The 13,679-nt window shown below is 37.8% G+C and overlaps 1 protein-coding gene across 1 annotated transcript in view; it reads left to right on the forward strand.

The window, feature by feature from the left end:
* Window positions 1–13,679, forward strand: part of LOC139718358 (uncharacterized) — a 41,792-nt gene continuing 28,113 nt past the window's right edge. The window contains exons 1-2 of the mRNA XM_071629831.1: window positions 1–182; window positions 5,727–5,870. Of these exons, the coding sequence (XP_071485932.1) occupies window positions 5–182; window positions 5,727–5,870 (322 nt within the window). The 5' untranslated portion in view covers window positions 1–4. The remainder of the gene's footprint in view (window positions 183–5,726; window positions 5,871–13,679) is intronic.

The raw sequence follows: 13,679 nt of genomic DNA on the forward strand, positions 1-13,679 counted from the left end.
TTATATGGGCTTCAGCATGAATGAAATTGCCGCCTTCGCTCGCAGTCTGAACAGACCGATGGGCAGCCCGGCAAATGATGTGCTGACCACTTGGGACCACCAGAACCACACCATAGAAGAGCTTTTCCTCAAACTCAAGCAGATCAATCATGGCCGCTGCATGGCATTGCTAAAGGACTATGGTAAGTTAATACATTGCAGGTAACTTCTTGGAATACAGGGCTGAAAGAAAGATAATGTCCTAGAGATGAGATAACTTCTTATTCTTGAGGGAGAGGGGGGGGGGAGGGGAGTGGGGGCACTACCGTACTGTTGCTGGAATATTTTGTTGTTGTTGTTGTTATTTAGACCTGCTTAGCATGGCTCTGCATGCTTTAGATAATGATTTCTTTTTGTTATCTTACATCTAGCCAACCAGGTAGTGAAAGTTGCAGGCCAATCAAAGAAGTGTAGTAGTGCTATCCCTTAGGAGTAAAAGCATCATACAGCTTCAGCAGCAATTATACAATTTGGCCCAAATAGCAACTATAATTAGTAATTTATAAAATGGGTTCAAGAATGTAGCCAATAGGAAGCGCTGAAATGAGACACACCTCCTTCCTTTACTTCAGTACAATTGCACTGCCTGTAATCCTATGGTAGATTGCCGATCGTCTGTGCGCGCAGCGGCTCCTTTGATGAATTGCATGCATACGCGCTGTCAATCCTGTAAACAACTTCTAGTTCGGGCTGCCGGCCGGCCGGCCTGTCTTCCCTTGTGCATAACATGTGTGGCGTACGTACGTATACTCTACTATACGTACACTTTGTACAGTACAGTAGACCAAGCGTTATGGGACCGGACGCGTACATGGAGTCACTTTGAAGAGCAAATCCAACGATTTAGCAGGTTAATTCTCACGCCGTTTTCAGAGTATGTTGTCTAGTAGGCCTATATGAGGAGTCTATATCAAGTCTTTAAGGTAAAGGGTGCATATTCTATGTAAAATAAGTAAGTTTTCATGCGGGAACTTAAGTGTCCGGAAACCCAACCCCCCATTATACTTATACTGTATGTGCGGGACTTCCGCGAGTGCGACGTGCGTAAATGTTTGGGACGAACATCTTCGGACATCTTGACCCACAAAGGTACGTGAAAAACGCTGAAAATTGATGTTAGTTTTCGAATTTTCGATCCAATTTTATAAAACAAATGATGCACAGGATTATTTCGTGGTATTTACAATGTAGTGCAACATGCACTCGGCTTCGCCTCGTGCATGTTTCACAATTGTAAATACCCTCGAGTGCACCACGCCTACACTAACACACTCTATCCTGTGCATCATTTGTATAATATCTTTCTCCACATGCCGCTAGACTAAATGTGACCCGCTACAACAAAAACGTCCTAAAGTCGCGCACGGTCGAAGCCGTAAAAATCGAGTTTAAAGTCAGAGCATTAAAATTGGTCAAAACTTACGATTTTCTGATTTTTGACATATTATTGGAGTCTAACATATCTTCTATCATCTGTCAAAATTTTGAAGCAAAATGATCAAAGGAAAGACCAAAAAATAGCGTTTTTCTGAGCCATGTTTTTTGGGCGTTTCAACAAAGCAGAAACTGGTTCGAAAATTTGGATTGAGCGCCACCGATAGGTTCCGCCCCTAACAACGACCAGAGTGATCTCATTGGTCAGTTTGCTGCTTGCTGTTAACCGAAGCGTGAAGCTCGCACACTGCCCAGTCGACTGGTGCGTGCGGGCGGGGTGCGCTATGCTCTGCTGCTTCTCACATCCTGGTCACTGATTGGTTGGTGAGGAGACCGCCGACGCTGATGTGCTTGAATGAACTCTTCGGGGGTTGCTAGGGCGTACCTTCTATTGTCCAGAGGTGAAAACTAACTTGCCTGTCCCTTGATCGTGATTGCGTCGAAAGGAAGACTTTTAGGGCGCTTTTCTCGAAACAGTGATTTCCAGACGTCTAGACATGCTCTCTTTTAAACATCAATATCTCCGCAGCCGATATCAACTTAAAGCAGAAAGATTAGGGAATTATATCATGCAATTTTCAAATAATCGACCTCGTCCGACTTTAGGATCATTTTGTTGTAGCGGGTCACAAATTCTCTGGCATTGATATCAAATATTTTTTCGTCAGAAAACGTTGAAAATCGGGGGTGCGTCGTATACACGGGTACAGTCGAATCACGGAAAAAAATCCGTCATGTACACCCAATTTTATAAGGCCAACTTGGGGCCATGTATGCCCATCGACGTTTGGAAGGTAAGCAATCACTAAAACTTACGGATAAAAGAGCGATCTTTCAATCTGGACACACACAAAAGCTGCAAATACGAGATAAACTTACATCGGCCTTGTGCAGTAACGATGTATCAATCTGGCCATAGACAACAGCTGTAACAGCACTGCTGTATGCTACCGATGTCAGTCTACCAAGCTACCAACAGCCAACCTAGTAGCTGGAATACACGATGTACAGGTATCATTACTAAATTACCGATACCGTAAAACTTATCAATGTACTAGTATCAATATGGCCATAGACAAAAGCTGTAAAATACGGAGTAGGATCGACATTATGTCACCGTAAATATGAACGATGTGTGAAGCATGCATGCATATCCATGTCGGTCGTTTGCTCTTCATTTCACGAGTGCGAGGCCAGCTAGTAGGATAGCATAGCTACACCCACTAGCTAGCTAGCTAGCAAGCCTCTGGCAAAGGCAGCAGCTGCAGAGAGGCTTTTGCAATGGACTCGCGTGCACACAGCAATCGGATCGAAGCGCGCTTGATGGGGCGCGCTGTGTGTGCAAGTCCATTGCTCTCTGTGTGCGTGTGCTGAAATTATAGCGAGCTGCCTTTTGCAAAAGGCTAGCACTGTGCATACAAGCATGGTACAAGAGACACACATGTTACTGGTAACAGTGCATGAGTGTAATTACCGTACGCACCGTACGTCTTGCCGTATGATCCCTCTGCTACACTTATTGATGTTTTTCTTATTTTTCGTAATGAACCTTCCAGTCTGACATGCGTCAATATGCGAGACACCCTCTGCTATGTATGGCAGCAAAGATCGTACTGTACACTCATGAGTACGATATGCATGACACATGTACCACGATTGAAAGGCGAAACAATAGCAAGTGAGTACCGAGGCAAGTCTCGCATTTTGCGTCTTCCATATTTTGTTGATGTCCGATGAATACCGTTAAAAGAAAATATACAAGGAAACGAAAAATAGAGCAAATACATGCTGCATTCTAGGGAAATTTTGAGCTGAAATAATATGTATGACACACGCAATATTTGCGTGGACATTTTCGTGTTTTTTTTTTTTTAATTTTAGGTCCGAAATTAGGGGTGCGTCTTATACACGGGTGCGTCTTATACACGGAACTTTACGGTAGTTTATCACTGACTAATCTTTTCCATTAGGAAAGCCTTCAGCCTTTTATGTCTTTAAAAAAAAAAAAATCATGCAAGTGGAGCAGCCTGGTTTTCTTGGAAATTAGCAGGTAGTCATGACCTGGAAGGGGAAGCTTGGGTTGCAATCTCCTCTTTTCACGTGCTCCTTGCAAGCAGACTTCCTGTCACATATAAGAACAGGAAATGGCATCAAAGAAGGTGAATGATTCTGTGCAGTCTGCAAAGAATCATTAAAGGGTGTTTACAGTTCTGGTTGAGGTGAGGATTAAGCTTTTGACGTTTTGCGAGATATTCAGAAACCACTCTATGAGATATCAAAGAGCATGCAATTCTAAGGGGTATCAAAATTGTATTTGTCGAAAATCGGTTTTGAAATGGCTGAGATATCCAAAAACAAGGTGAAGCAAAGAGATCCTAATAAAAGGCGTGGCCTGTCGCCTTTTATTATTATCACTTTTTCTTTATATCTCAGACATTTGAAAACCAATTTTCATCAAATAAATGTTGAATCCTTTACAATTACATGCTCTTTCATATTTCATAAGAGATTTCTCCTTATCTCAATTGGGAATGTTATAAACCTGAATCCCCACCTCAACCAGTACTGTACAGCCCCTTTAAGCTTGATTCACCGAAATGAATTAAGCTTTCATTTCAGACCAGAGATACCCTGTGAGATTGTCTACAACAGGAAGGTCAAAGGGAATTTTAAGACAAAGAAACTTGAAAAGTTATATCTGATTTTTTTTTTTAAATATTGTTCAAAAGAATTTTGGTACTTAATACTCATTTGGGTTATCATCATGAATATTAACTGGCATTTTCAGAAAAATGATTAAGTTAAAAATATGTGCAACATTCTAATAGTAAAGCAGGATGTGTGTACTGGTACATATTTTGTATACATTGACATATTACAGAAAAACAGACTTTCTCCATCCTGTTTCTTATGAGATCTGGAAATTCCCATTTGTATTTGAAGGTCAGAGGGAATTTTAAGACAAAGAAAATTGAAAAGTCATATCTGATAGAAAAAAAAATATTGTGCAAAAGAATTTTGGTACTCAATACTCATTTGGGTTATCAGCATGAATATTAACTGGCATTTTCAGACAAATGTTTAAGTTAAAAATATGTGCAGCATTTTAATAGCAAGCAGGATGTATGCACATATTTTGTATAGTCATGTTTCAGACATTGACATAAACAGGAAAATAGACTTAACCCATCCCTCTTCTTTCTATGAAATTTCAAAATTCCCACTGGCATTTGGATTTGCATTCCTGGTAAAAAAAGAATAAACGAAACTGACTCCTGTTTTGATGTCATCATAAGTATTTCTTTTTTCATTTTATGAAATAACTATTTTTAGGGGTAGGCTTATTTGTGATCTTCTGGCAAAAACTTGTTTGGCAGTTCAGTCATGTTTGCTATTATCAAGTCATGATCATTTCAACTTAAAGGGATGGTATAGTGTTGATGGAGATGGGGATTGGGCTTTTAACGTTTTGCAAGATACCAAAAACCTACACGTGTATGAAATAGTACAGAGCATACCATTCTAAGAGGAATTCAAAGTTTATTTGATGAAAATTGGTTTTGGAATGGTTGAGACATCCAAACAGCACAGTAAAATAAACAGATTATAATAAAAGGTGGGTCCTACCTCTTATTAGGCTCTGTTTTGTAGATCCCAGCCATTTCAAAACTTAAATTTCATCAAATAAATGTTGAATTCCTCTTGGAATTTCATGTTCTCACATATCCAGTTTTTCATTATCTCATCAAAAATTTTAGGAACCGCAAGCTAGTTAACAACCAAAACTATGCGATCCCTTTAAAGATTATTGTCCTGCTCATCTGAAGTGAAATCCATTGGATACTGTACTGTTTAGTCATGGTTTAGGCCTACATGCCTCTGAATCATGAATTCAAAGAAAAGCAAATTTCATTTAGTGACGTTCTGGCTTTGATATATCCTTGCCTTATAGTACAGGGAATAATTTTCAAACTCAAATTTGATTAGCAATTTCAGCTGATGAAAAATATCTTCAATGAAATATCCTGTACACTTCTAAGAAAACTGCTACACAAAAGTTAGTTTGTGTAGCAGTGGTGTAAAAATGCATAGCAAATTGCAATGCGATACCAGGAAAATTATTCCCTGTAGTATTTCCCTTCTCCCCCATAACAAAAATAGTTTATTATAACACTGTAAAACTTATGGATGTTTAAAGGTTTTAAAGCTGTCATACGTCCTTATCACTTGGCTTCTCCTGACTTATCTCTCAGTTAAACCAGAGCTGCATTATCTAATAAACAACTCAGTGAGCCCACCTCCACAACCGCGGGAGCAACCGGCCTACCATCATGCTCCACCAGTGCACCAAGCTCCTCCAAATGTTCATGCCTTCCCCACCCATGGCCAAGATCCTCGTGAGTAACACCCCGTTTTATAGATTCCCCAGACTAGGAGAACCTCGAAAGAACATTCCAGAATGATACAAAAATGACAAAAATTGGTGAAGAAATAAGGAAGATATGACATTTTGAAATTTCACATTTTTTCTGAAAACATTTCTTGACCATTCCTTATGAATATTCAATTCAACAAATTGACCATGTCATGCTCTCACAATTTCTTATTCATTTCATATTCTACAGAAATTACAAAATCTCATATTTCAGCTGTACTTGTATTTAACGTTTCTTGAAACCAGGCATAATGAAAAGAACAAAACTCTGATATCATGGCATGGGGACATGCTTTTACTTGTATTACACTGTATGATAGCTATTGAAAAATAACAATTTTCCGAATTCCATATATCTAACATACATGAAAAATTGTGTGGGCCTGACATCATCAACTTGCTCATTTGAATATTCTTTAAAGGACTGGTCAAGAAAAGTTTTCCAAAAAAAAAAGGTGAAATTTCAAAATGTCATATCTTCCTTATTTCATATCTGATTTTTGTCATTTTTGTATCATTCTGTAGGGAATATTTTTCTCTTTCTTTTGAAGTTTACTATTTTTTGAGTGGATTTCTTCTTTAATACAATGTAGAACAGAGTGCAAGGAGTGCATTTAAAAAGATGCAGGAGTTTATCAAGCTGTGTACTGAGGAAATCAAAGTGCTGGTCCACTTATGAGGAGATGCAGCTACAACCACTGGTAGCAGTTTCAACTATATTGGTCAGTTTGGATGTCTTGATAGTGGGTCAAGTGCCACCAAGTGCTGTCACTTCACATGATCACTGAAGATGGTCAATTGATTGTATTTACCACGTATGCAGCCCATCATCAATGCATCTATACACATACTGCCCTCAAATCATTGTGATGATGGTTGTGGGGGGAGGGGGGATGAAGTAAGTGTATTGAAAAATGATATCTCTACGATGTTTGTTGATTAAAAAGAAATGATGGTAGGGGCTTGCTTGGTTTGCGAGGCACATATCCTGCTGAAAGCTCTCTGGGAAAGTTGCAGTTGGAGTTCCCTGTCATATTATAAGTATCCCTGTATGCACATATACATGTGTGGACTAACTGCATTTCTAAACATGTTTTTATTGAATGCATGATTTACATGTTTATGTAGTTTTTGAGCTTTTCATGTGTATTCAGTATGTGTTTAGTGTTTTCATTGGTAAGACAACCAAAAATGAACTATGATAGTTACAACAAATTGTCACAGTACAAGATGCAAATTTTAAATCCTGTTTCCTTTTACGGCTGTAATTGATTTTCATTGTGTACTCCTTTTCCTGTATTTTTTGTTTTTGTTTTGCATTACAAAAAGTCTACACGCGAACGGTGACAAACAGATAATGAGCTATGACGTAGATCCGTCATTTGCATACCACCAATCACAGTGCGTTGAGCGTTAAAGAATAATACATATTCATGATGCAATCACGCGCCGCAAATGCTACGTTGAGCTAATGTATTAATGAAATCTAAATAGTAATAAAGATGGGCGCACCTATTGTCACGTCATGATTTTACATACGCGCTACATCACCATCACGCGTTGACCTGATGCGACCTCGTGAGGCCAATGACATTTAGCCAATCAGCGTAGCGTATTCAAGTGAAAAGTACGCAATTGCTTTAGTGTATGAACATATTGGTGGGTTATTCACTTGGGGCTAAACTGACATGGTTTATGAATATTGAAAAGGTACCGATGGCGAAGTTTCACGAAATTCCTCCAAACTCAGTATGAATACACTTGAGTATTTGCTGCAACTTATTAGGCAGGTGCATTGTACAAATACAACAGGTATGGCAGTAAAATAACCCTCCCAAAATGGCCTTCGGGCTCAGAGGTTGGCACACTGCGCCGTCAATGTTAACTTGCATGTTGTTGTAGAGCTGATTGCGTTTGAGTGAGAAATGACACCTAATTTTCAACTTGAAAGGTACCGATGTAAAATTTTCACAAAACTCTACAAATGAGGTGTGTAGAGCAAGCTTGAAATCTAGATTTTCATAAAAACCAGGTGCATTTAAGCAAAAAGACATATTCTGGGAGGTACACTGTATGAGTTCGTAAAGTCGAGAGTCCGTGTAAATGTCCTATACCTGATTGTGCGCTCTGCGCGATGCATTTAAAAATGCTCGTTTCCTATGGAGGATGTCACCGCACTTTTTGAAATGGAGTAAAGGGGAAATACCCAAAACAGCTACATACATCCTCTTTTAACCCTGTGTATGCCACATCAATTTCCTGTGCATTACTCTGTATGTGTGTATTTCCATTAAAAAGGGTCCCACTAGTTAAATGCCCCTTCTATTTGCTTTATATTGTCATTGCTTAAAAATTACATACCCTATGTAAAATCAATTTTACTTCTGAATACTCTTATTCAGGTAAGTGTGTACATGTATCTTCCTTTTTAAAGTAAACTATAGAAATTGCTTCTTCAAAGTTCCTCATGAATTTTGACAAAAAGTGCAAAATCACAACGTTTTGGGGCAAAATTGATCGACTACAGAAATTACAAAACAGGGCTGGTAGAATGATACTTGGAATAAGTCCCTATAAATATATATCCAATCATGAATTACATCAAATTTTGAATTGGGAATCCCTGAAATCTCGCCGTATTAAACATTCTATATCTTGGGTGTATAAAAGTTTAAATGATCTCAGCGCACCATATATGCAAAATTTATTTCAATTTGTTTCACATCCATACAATTTACGCTCCTATGGAAATCTCTCCTTACCAAAGCCTCACACTGATTATTGTAAAAGAATGTTTTCATATCGTGGAGCTTCTTACTTTAATGATTTACCACATGACGTTAAATGTTTAATCTCATATAATATGTTTCTTAAAGAAATTGATCAATATTTATATCAAAATGGCTTTAATGTATATATATATATATATATATATATATATATATATATATATATATATATATTATATCTCTATATATATATATAAAATGGTATCATGGATATTTTGGGCGGGGGGGGGGGGAGGAGAGTGAGTCATAATGATGGGATAATTGGGGTTGCAATGTATTTGATTCAACTGGTAGGTGTCAGAGGTATGTTTCCATTTTGTTCTTATCTTAATCTCATTTTTTGGTTTGATTTAAGACTTATTGATATTCTTCATTATTGTGTATTAGTTACCGGTATTCATGTCTTTATCATTATGTGTATCACAACATTGTTATTTCTAGGACCCCTCTGGAAAACAGCTGTGTTATGACAAACATAGCTGAGTAGGGCTATCCTTCCGTTCATTTTATGTACTATTTTGTTTATGCAATGATTATAATTATGTAATGTGACTTTTAACGGAAAATAAATTCAAATCAAATCAAAATCAAATCAAAATTGTGTGACATTTTACTGTAACACCAGTTAGACAGATTTACAGCTTGTTTGTGGATTAAACTCTATTTTAAGGGGTCAAAAATGATAAAAGACGAGCAAATTTTGAACACTATAAATATAATTCATGCATCAATTGATACACATTTGCGCACGTAAATCCCAAGAAAGACGTTTCACGTGTAAGTTTTGGTGTCCCCATAATTCTCCATATCGCATATAGCAAAATATCGTCCCAGAATGCATTGCGCAATCAACATCCTGGCTTTATGCAGTCAGCTTAACTTCCGGTTATTGCCAACGCATTACGTACGCAATGCAAGCACTGTATGCCAGCGCAGTTTCATTTGCATCGGTAGCGTCTGCTCAACATCGGTCACGCAAATTTTACCTTTCCAGCGAGTGTCTTTCTAAAAGCTATTAATCATGGATGATCGCGAAAGATCCAAGAACATGACAGTTTCTCAACTGAAGAAATATCTTGTCGAAAGGGGTGTGCCTTGCACTGGAAAACGACGATTTGAGTTAGAAAATCTCGCCAAAAAAGCGGCAAAAATTTATCCGGTTTTGGAGGAGTGCAACCACGCAGCCTCCAAGAGGAAGCGGCGCAGAGTGACTACAGTGGACGGCTCAGTTTGCGATCTCAACGGGAAAGCAGTGACATGGACTAGGGACTTGAAAGAGTTACCACCCGTTCATATTAGCGATGTTTACGCTTATCTACTCACTTTAATATCTTACACAAAAATCTCACTGTTGATTATCCAATTCGGTGAATTTGCAGCGAAATAAGACTCAATCGGGTCAGACGAAATGCGAGTAAGTATACGTACGTGAATGCAACGAAAGCGATGAATAAGTGTGTGGGACGCTAGCCGCGCCGCTGCACGCAGCGTGCATGCATGCATAATAGCGCGCGGAGCGATAGCTGCAACCGGAAGTGGGGTTGACTGCAAATCGCTCCAAAATACGCCGATTAGATTTGTGCGCCGCCAACGTTGGTTCTTTTATAGCTATATGCGATATGGAGAATTGCTTACACGAGAAACCTTAATTTATGAGTATGGAATCCATATCAAGGATCAGTATTGAACTGTTTGTTGTTATTTTGGTAGCAATCACATAGTTTAAAAGATTTCAAGAGAAAATTGGGGTAAAATAAATACATTTGAAAAAAAGACCGAATTATAATTTTCACACACGTGGCTTTGTTGTCCCCCTATATAGATATTACAATACGTCGGGGCACAGTGACAGCTAATTTTTTGTGTCTTATCACAACAATAATTGCTCCTCATTGGCATATTTTACGATGTAGCTGTGGTTTCTTTGTAACAGGTATCAAAAATTGACCACTCTATTAATTTGAAGAAAAAAAAATATATGCAAAAATAATATTTGGTGTCCCCGTTACACGAAAAACATTGAAGAATCTTTTTCCTGGCCAAAAATAGGGGTCGTGTCATTTTTTCAATAGTATAGTTAATTTCTTACTTCAAAATAATCACTTTTATTGAAACAAACATAGACTTGTTTGAAATATGTGGTAAGATGCCAAAATGGATGGTTCACCGTGTAAAGGGGACACCAATGGTGTCCCCTTTACATTGTGAACCAGTTTTTCCCCATACACTGCAATTTGGTATGCTGACTTCCTTCAGTTTCAGTTTAGAATGTTAATTTTCAGTCAGTTTTCAAGGTACTATACTCAATATGAATGTTTTTTAAAGTTATGTTGAACAAAAATCTGATTTTCTGATTTTATTGGCAAAATAGGCATGTCACAAAGTGGGTCCCTATTTTGTGGAATTACCAATGTATAAATTTCTGCACATGGTTGACTCATTGGCATAGAAGAGGTTGAAGAGGAATTTCTCACAAAATATGGTATGAAGTACATCACTTGGCACAAAGTACTCTCACATACAGTGTGATATAGAGCATTGCATTGGTTTGACCGAAAGATCAGTCTGTATCTTGTCGTCGACAGGCTTCACGGAATCCCCTCCTTAGGTCAAAAAATGATTTTAAAAAACTCCTCCTGACAGATGGATTTTTCTGTCTAAATTTCAGAAGTACAAGTATGTTTTGTGCTGAGGCACATCTCCCAGCTTGAATGTCAATGCAGGCACTTCCTCCTACCTTTCTGCTCCTTTTTTTTTTTACCATTGTTTTCAAACATCATTGCTGCCATTATACCTACTCAAATTTCCCAGGTGATCATGCCCTGCTTTGGTATATGTGCCACTTATACATATGTAGCACTGCAGCATGTGCTAGGGTAGTCTGAAATCTGGACAGTTTTATTTTTAATTTTTCTGTCATTAAAGGCACATAGGGTGCAGTCAGATGTAGTTGACTAGATAGAGTTGGCGAATGTATGTGACCTTGCATTACAAACCAACAAAAAGTCGCACACAAAATGGGTGTTCAAACAGGACACCTAAGTGCTTAATGCGCAATTTTTCTACATTATTCTAATGTTTGGTTCATAAAATGAATGGAAAATCAAGGTTGTTGTTTTTTGCAGTTTTAATAGAACACAGTTTGTTTTTATTGTAATTAGGTACAATACAGACTGTATGTCTTAAAACCCTTTTAATACACACCTTCACTTTCAACTGTAACTTTTGAAAGGATAATGCTCTGCTTTGAGAGTTTGTATTACAATTGTATATTTAAGAGGCATGGATAGAATGTGCTATTGGTAATAGGGCATGTTCAACTTCAGCTTAATCTGATAATCCATACACTGTTGCTATGGAGTTTTACATCCTGTTCTATATCCTATTCATTAACAGAGGAGCTCAGTAGAAGCTTGAAAAGATTAAGTGCTTGAATAGACCCCGCACTTCAGAGCCCCTTTTCTCAGTACACACTTTCCCAGAGTGTGTGCTTTCTTTCCAATATTTAGATAGGTTAGCAGAGTCTATTTGGATTGATTTTACCTCATTTTTAATGTATAAATCTGCTCTTTCAGAATGTGCCCTTAAAAACTAAAAATCCATGTCTGGCAACTTGTTGTTGATTTTGTGATGCAGGGTCACATACGATTAAAAAAATAAATCAATGCACAAATATGTTTAGGAATCTAATAAGCAGCTCATTTCCACCTAAACATACATGCTGGAAGTCACCCTTATTTCCCAGTGATAAAGAAGCCTTTCTGTTGTGTCTCATTTGCAGAGTCTACATCATCAGCAACTATTATTATAACACTACACGCTGCGCCTAGCGTGGGCGCATGCTCAGTGCGCGCATGCTCACCTCAAATATGTGCAGCTTGAGCTTTCTTGTTTGTTGCTCTGTTTGCAGATGATAATCATTTAAAAACATCAAAAGAAAGTATCCTGGATCCAGACAGTTATCCAGATCACTACCAAAATTTAATCATCTGTTCCTTGTGTCATTATCTTTTCCTGTATGTTTCACCCAAAGCCATTCCTAATTTTTTGAGTTATTTTACAAATAGACCGACAGGCATCTGACACACCAACACCAGCAAAAACATTACCTCTCTGGTAGAGGTAAAAAAATCCTACTAGATGTTGAGGGATTTCCATTATATCCAATGTACTCATCCCACACATTACTCATGGACCTGTCATCAACAAGAGTTTTTCTTCTCTCGTGACTCTGCTATTAAAGGACAAGTCCACCTTCATATACATGTGGATTGAGTGAATGCAACAATTATACCGGTAAAACATATCAGTGAAAGTTGGGGGAAAATCCGACAATTTGTTCCAAAGTTATGATATTTTAAAGTATCTGCGCGATCACTGCTGGATGAGAAGACTACTACAGTATATGATGTCACATGCGTAGAACGATATGAGGAAAATAAAAAGAGAATTTCACAAAACTTTACTTTTTTGATTAAGTGCACATTTCTTTGACTTGTTACTGATGTATGTTAAGGGTAATATTATTCCCCTGCCTTCTGAAAGAGAGAAGTTGAGTGTTCTTTTGTTATGCAAGAAAAGTGAAAATACACTGTATGTTGAATTTTCATAATACAGGTTTTACCTTCTTTGATCATTGTACACATGTGACATCAAAAGCTATAATAGTCTTCTCATCCAGCCGTGACTGAGCATAAACTTCAAAAATTCATAACTTTTGAATGGATTGTCAGATTTTCCTCAAACTCTCACTGATGTGTTCTAAAATAGTGCTGCATTCACTCAACCCACATGTCTATGAAGGTGAACTTGTCCTTTATTAAATGTGCTAAGAAGTGGCCAGAGAATGAGACCAAAACGTATTTTCAGGAAGTGCTTTTAAAATCATGTTTTATGATTGGTGCTGATGGCTAATACACCCTAAAAATATATAGAAGTTTTTAAGGAAGGTTGATATTTTGTCTTAATTTTATAAGTATTCT

Source organism: Diadema antillarum, unplaced genomic scaffold (genome assembly GCF_040938485.1).
Source record: "Diadema antillarum isolate AM-2024a unplaced genomic scaffold, OU_Dant_1.0 scf00000093, whole genome shotgun sequence".
Lineage (NCBI taxonomy): Eukaryota > Metazoa > Echinodermata > Echinoidea > Diadematoida > Diadematidae > Diadema > Diadema antillarum.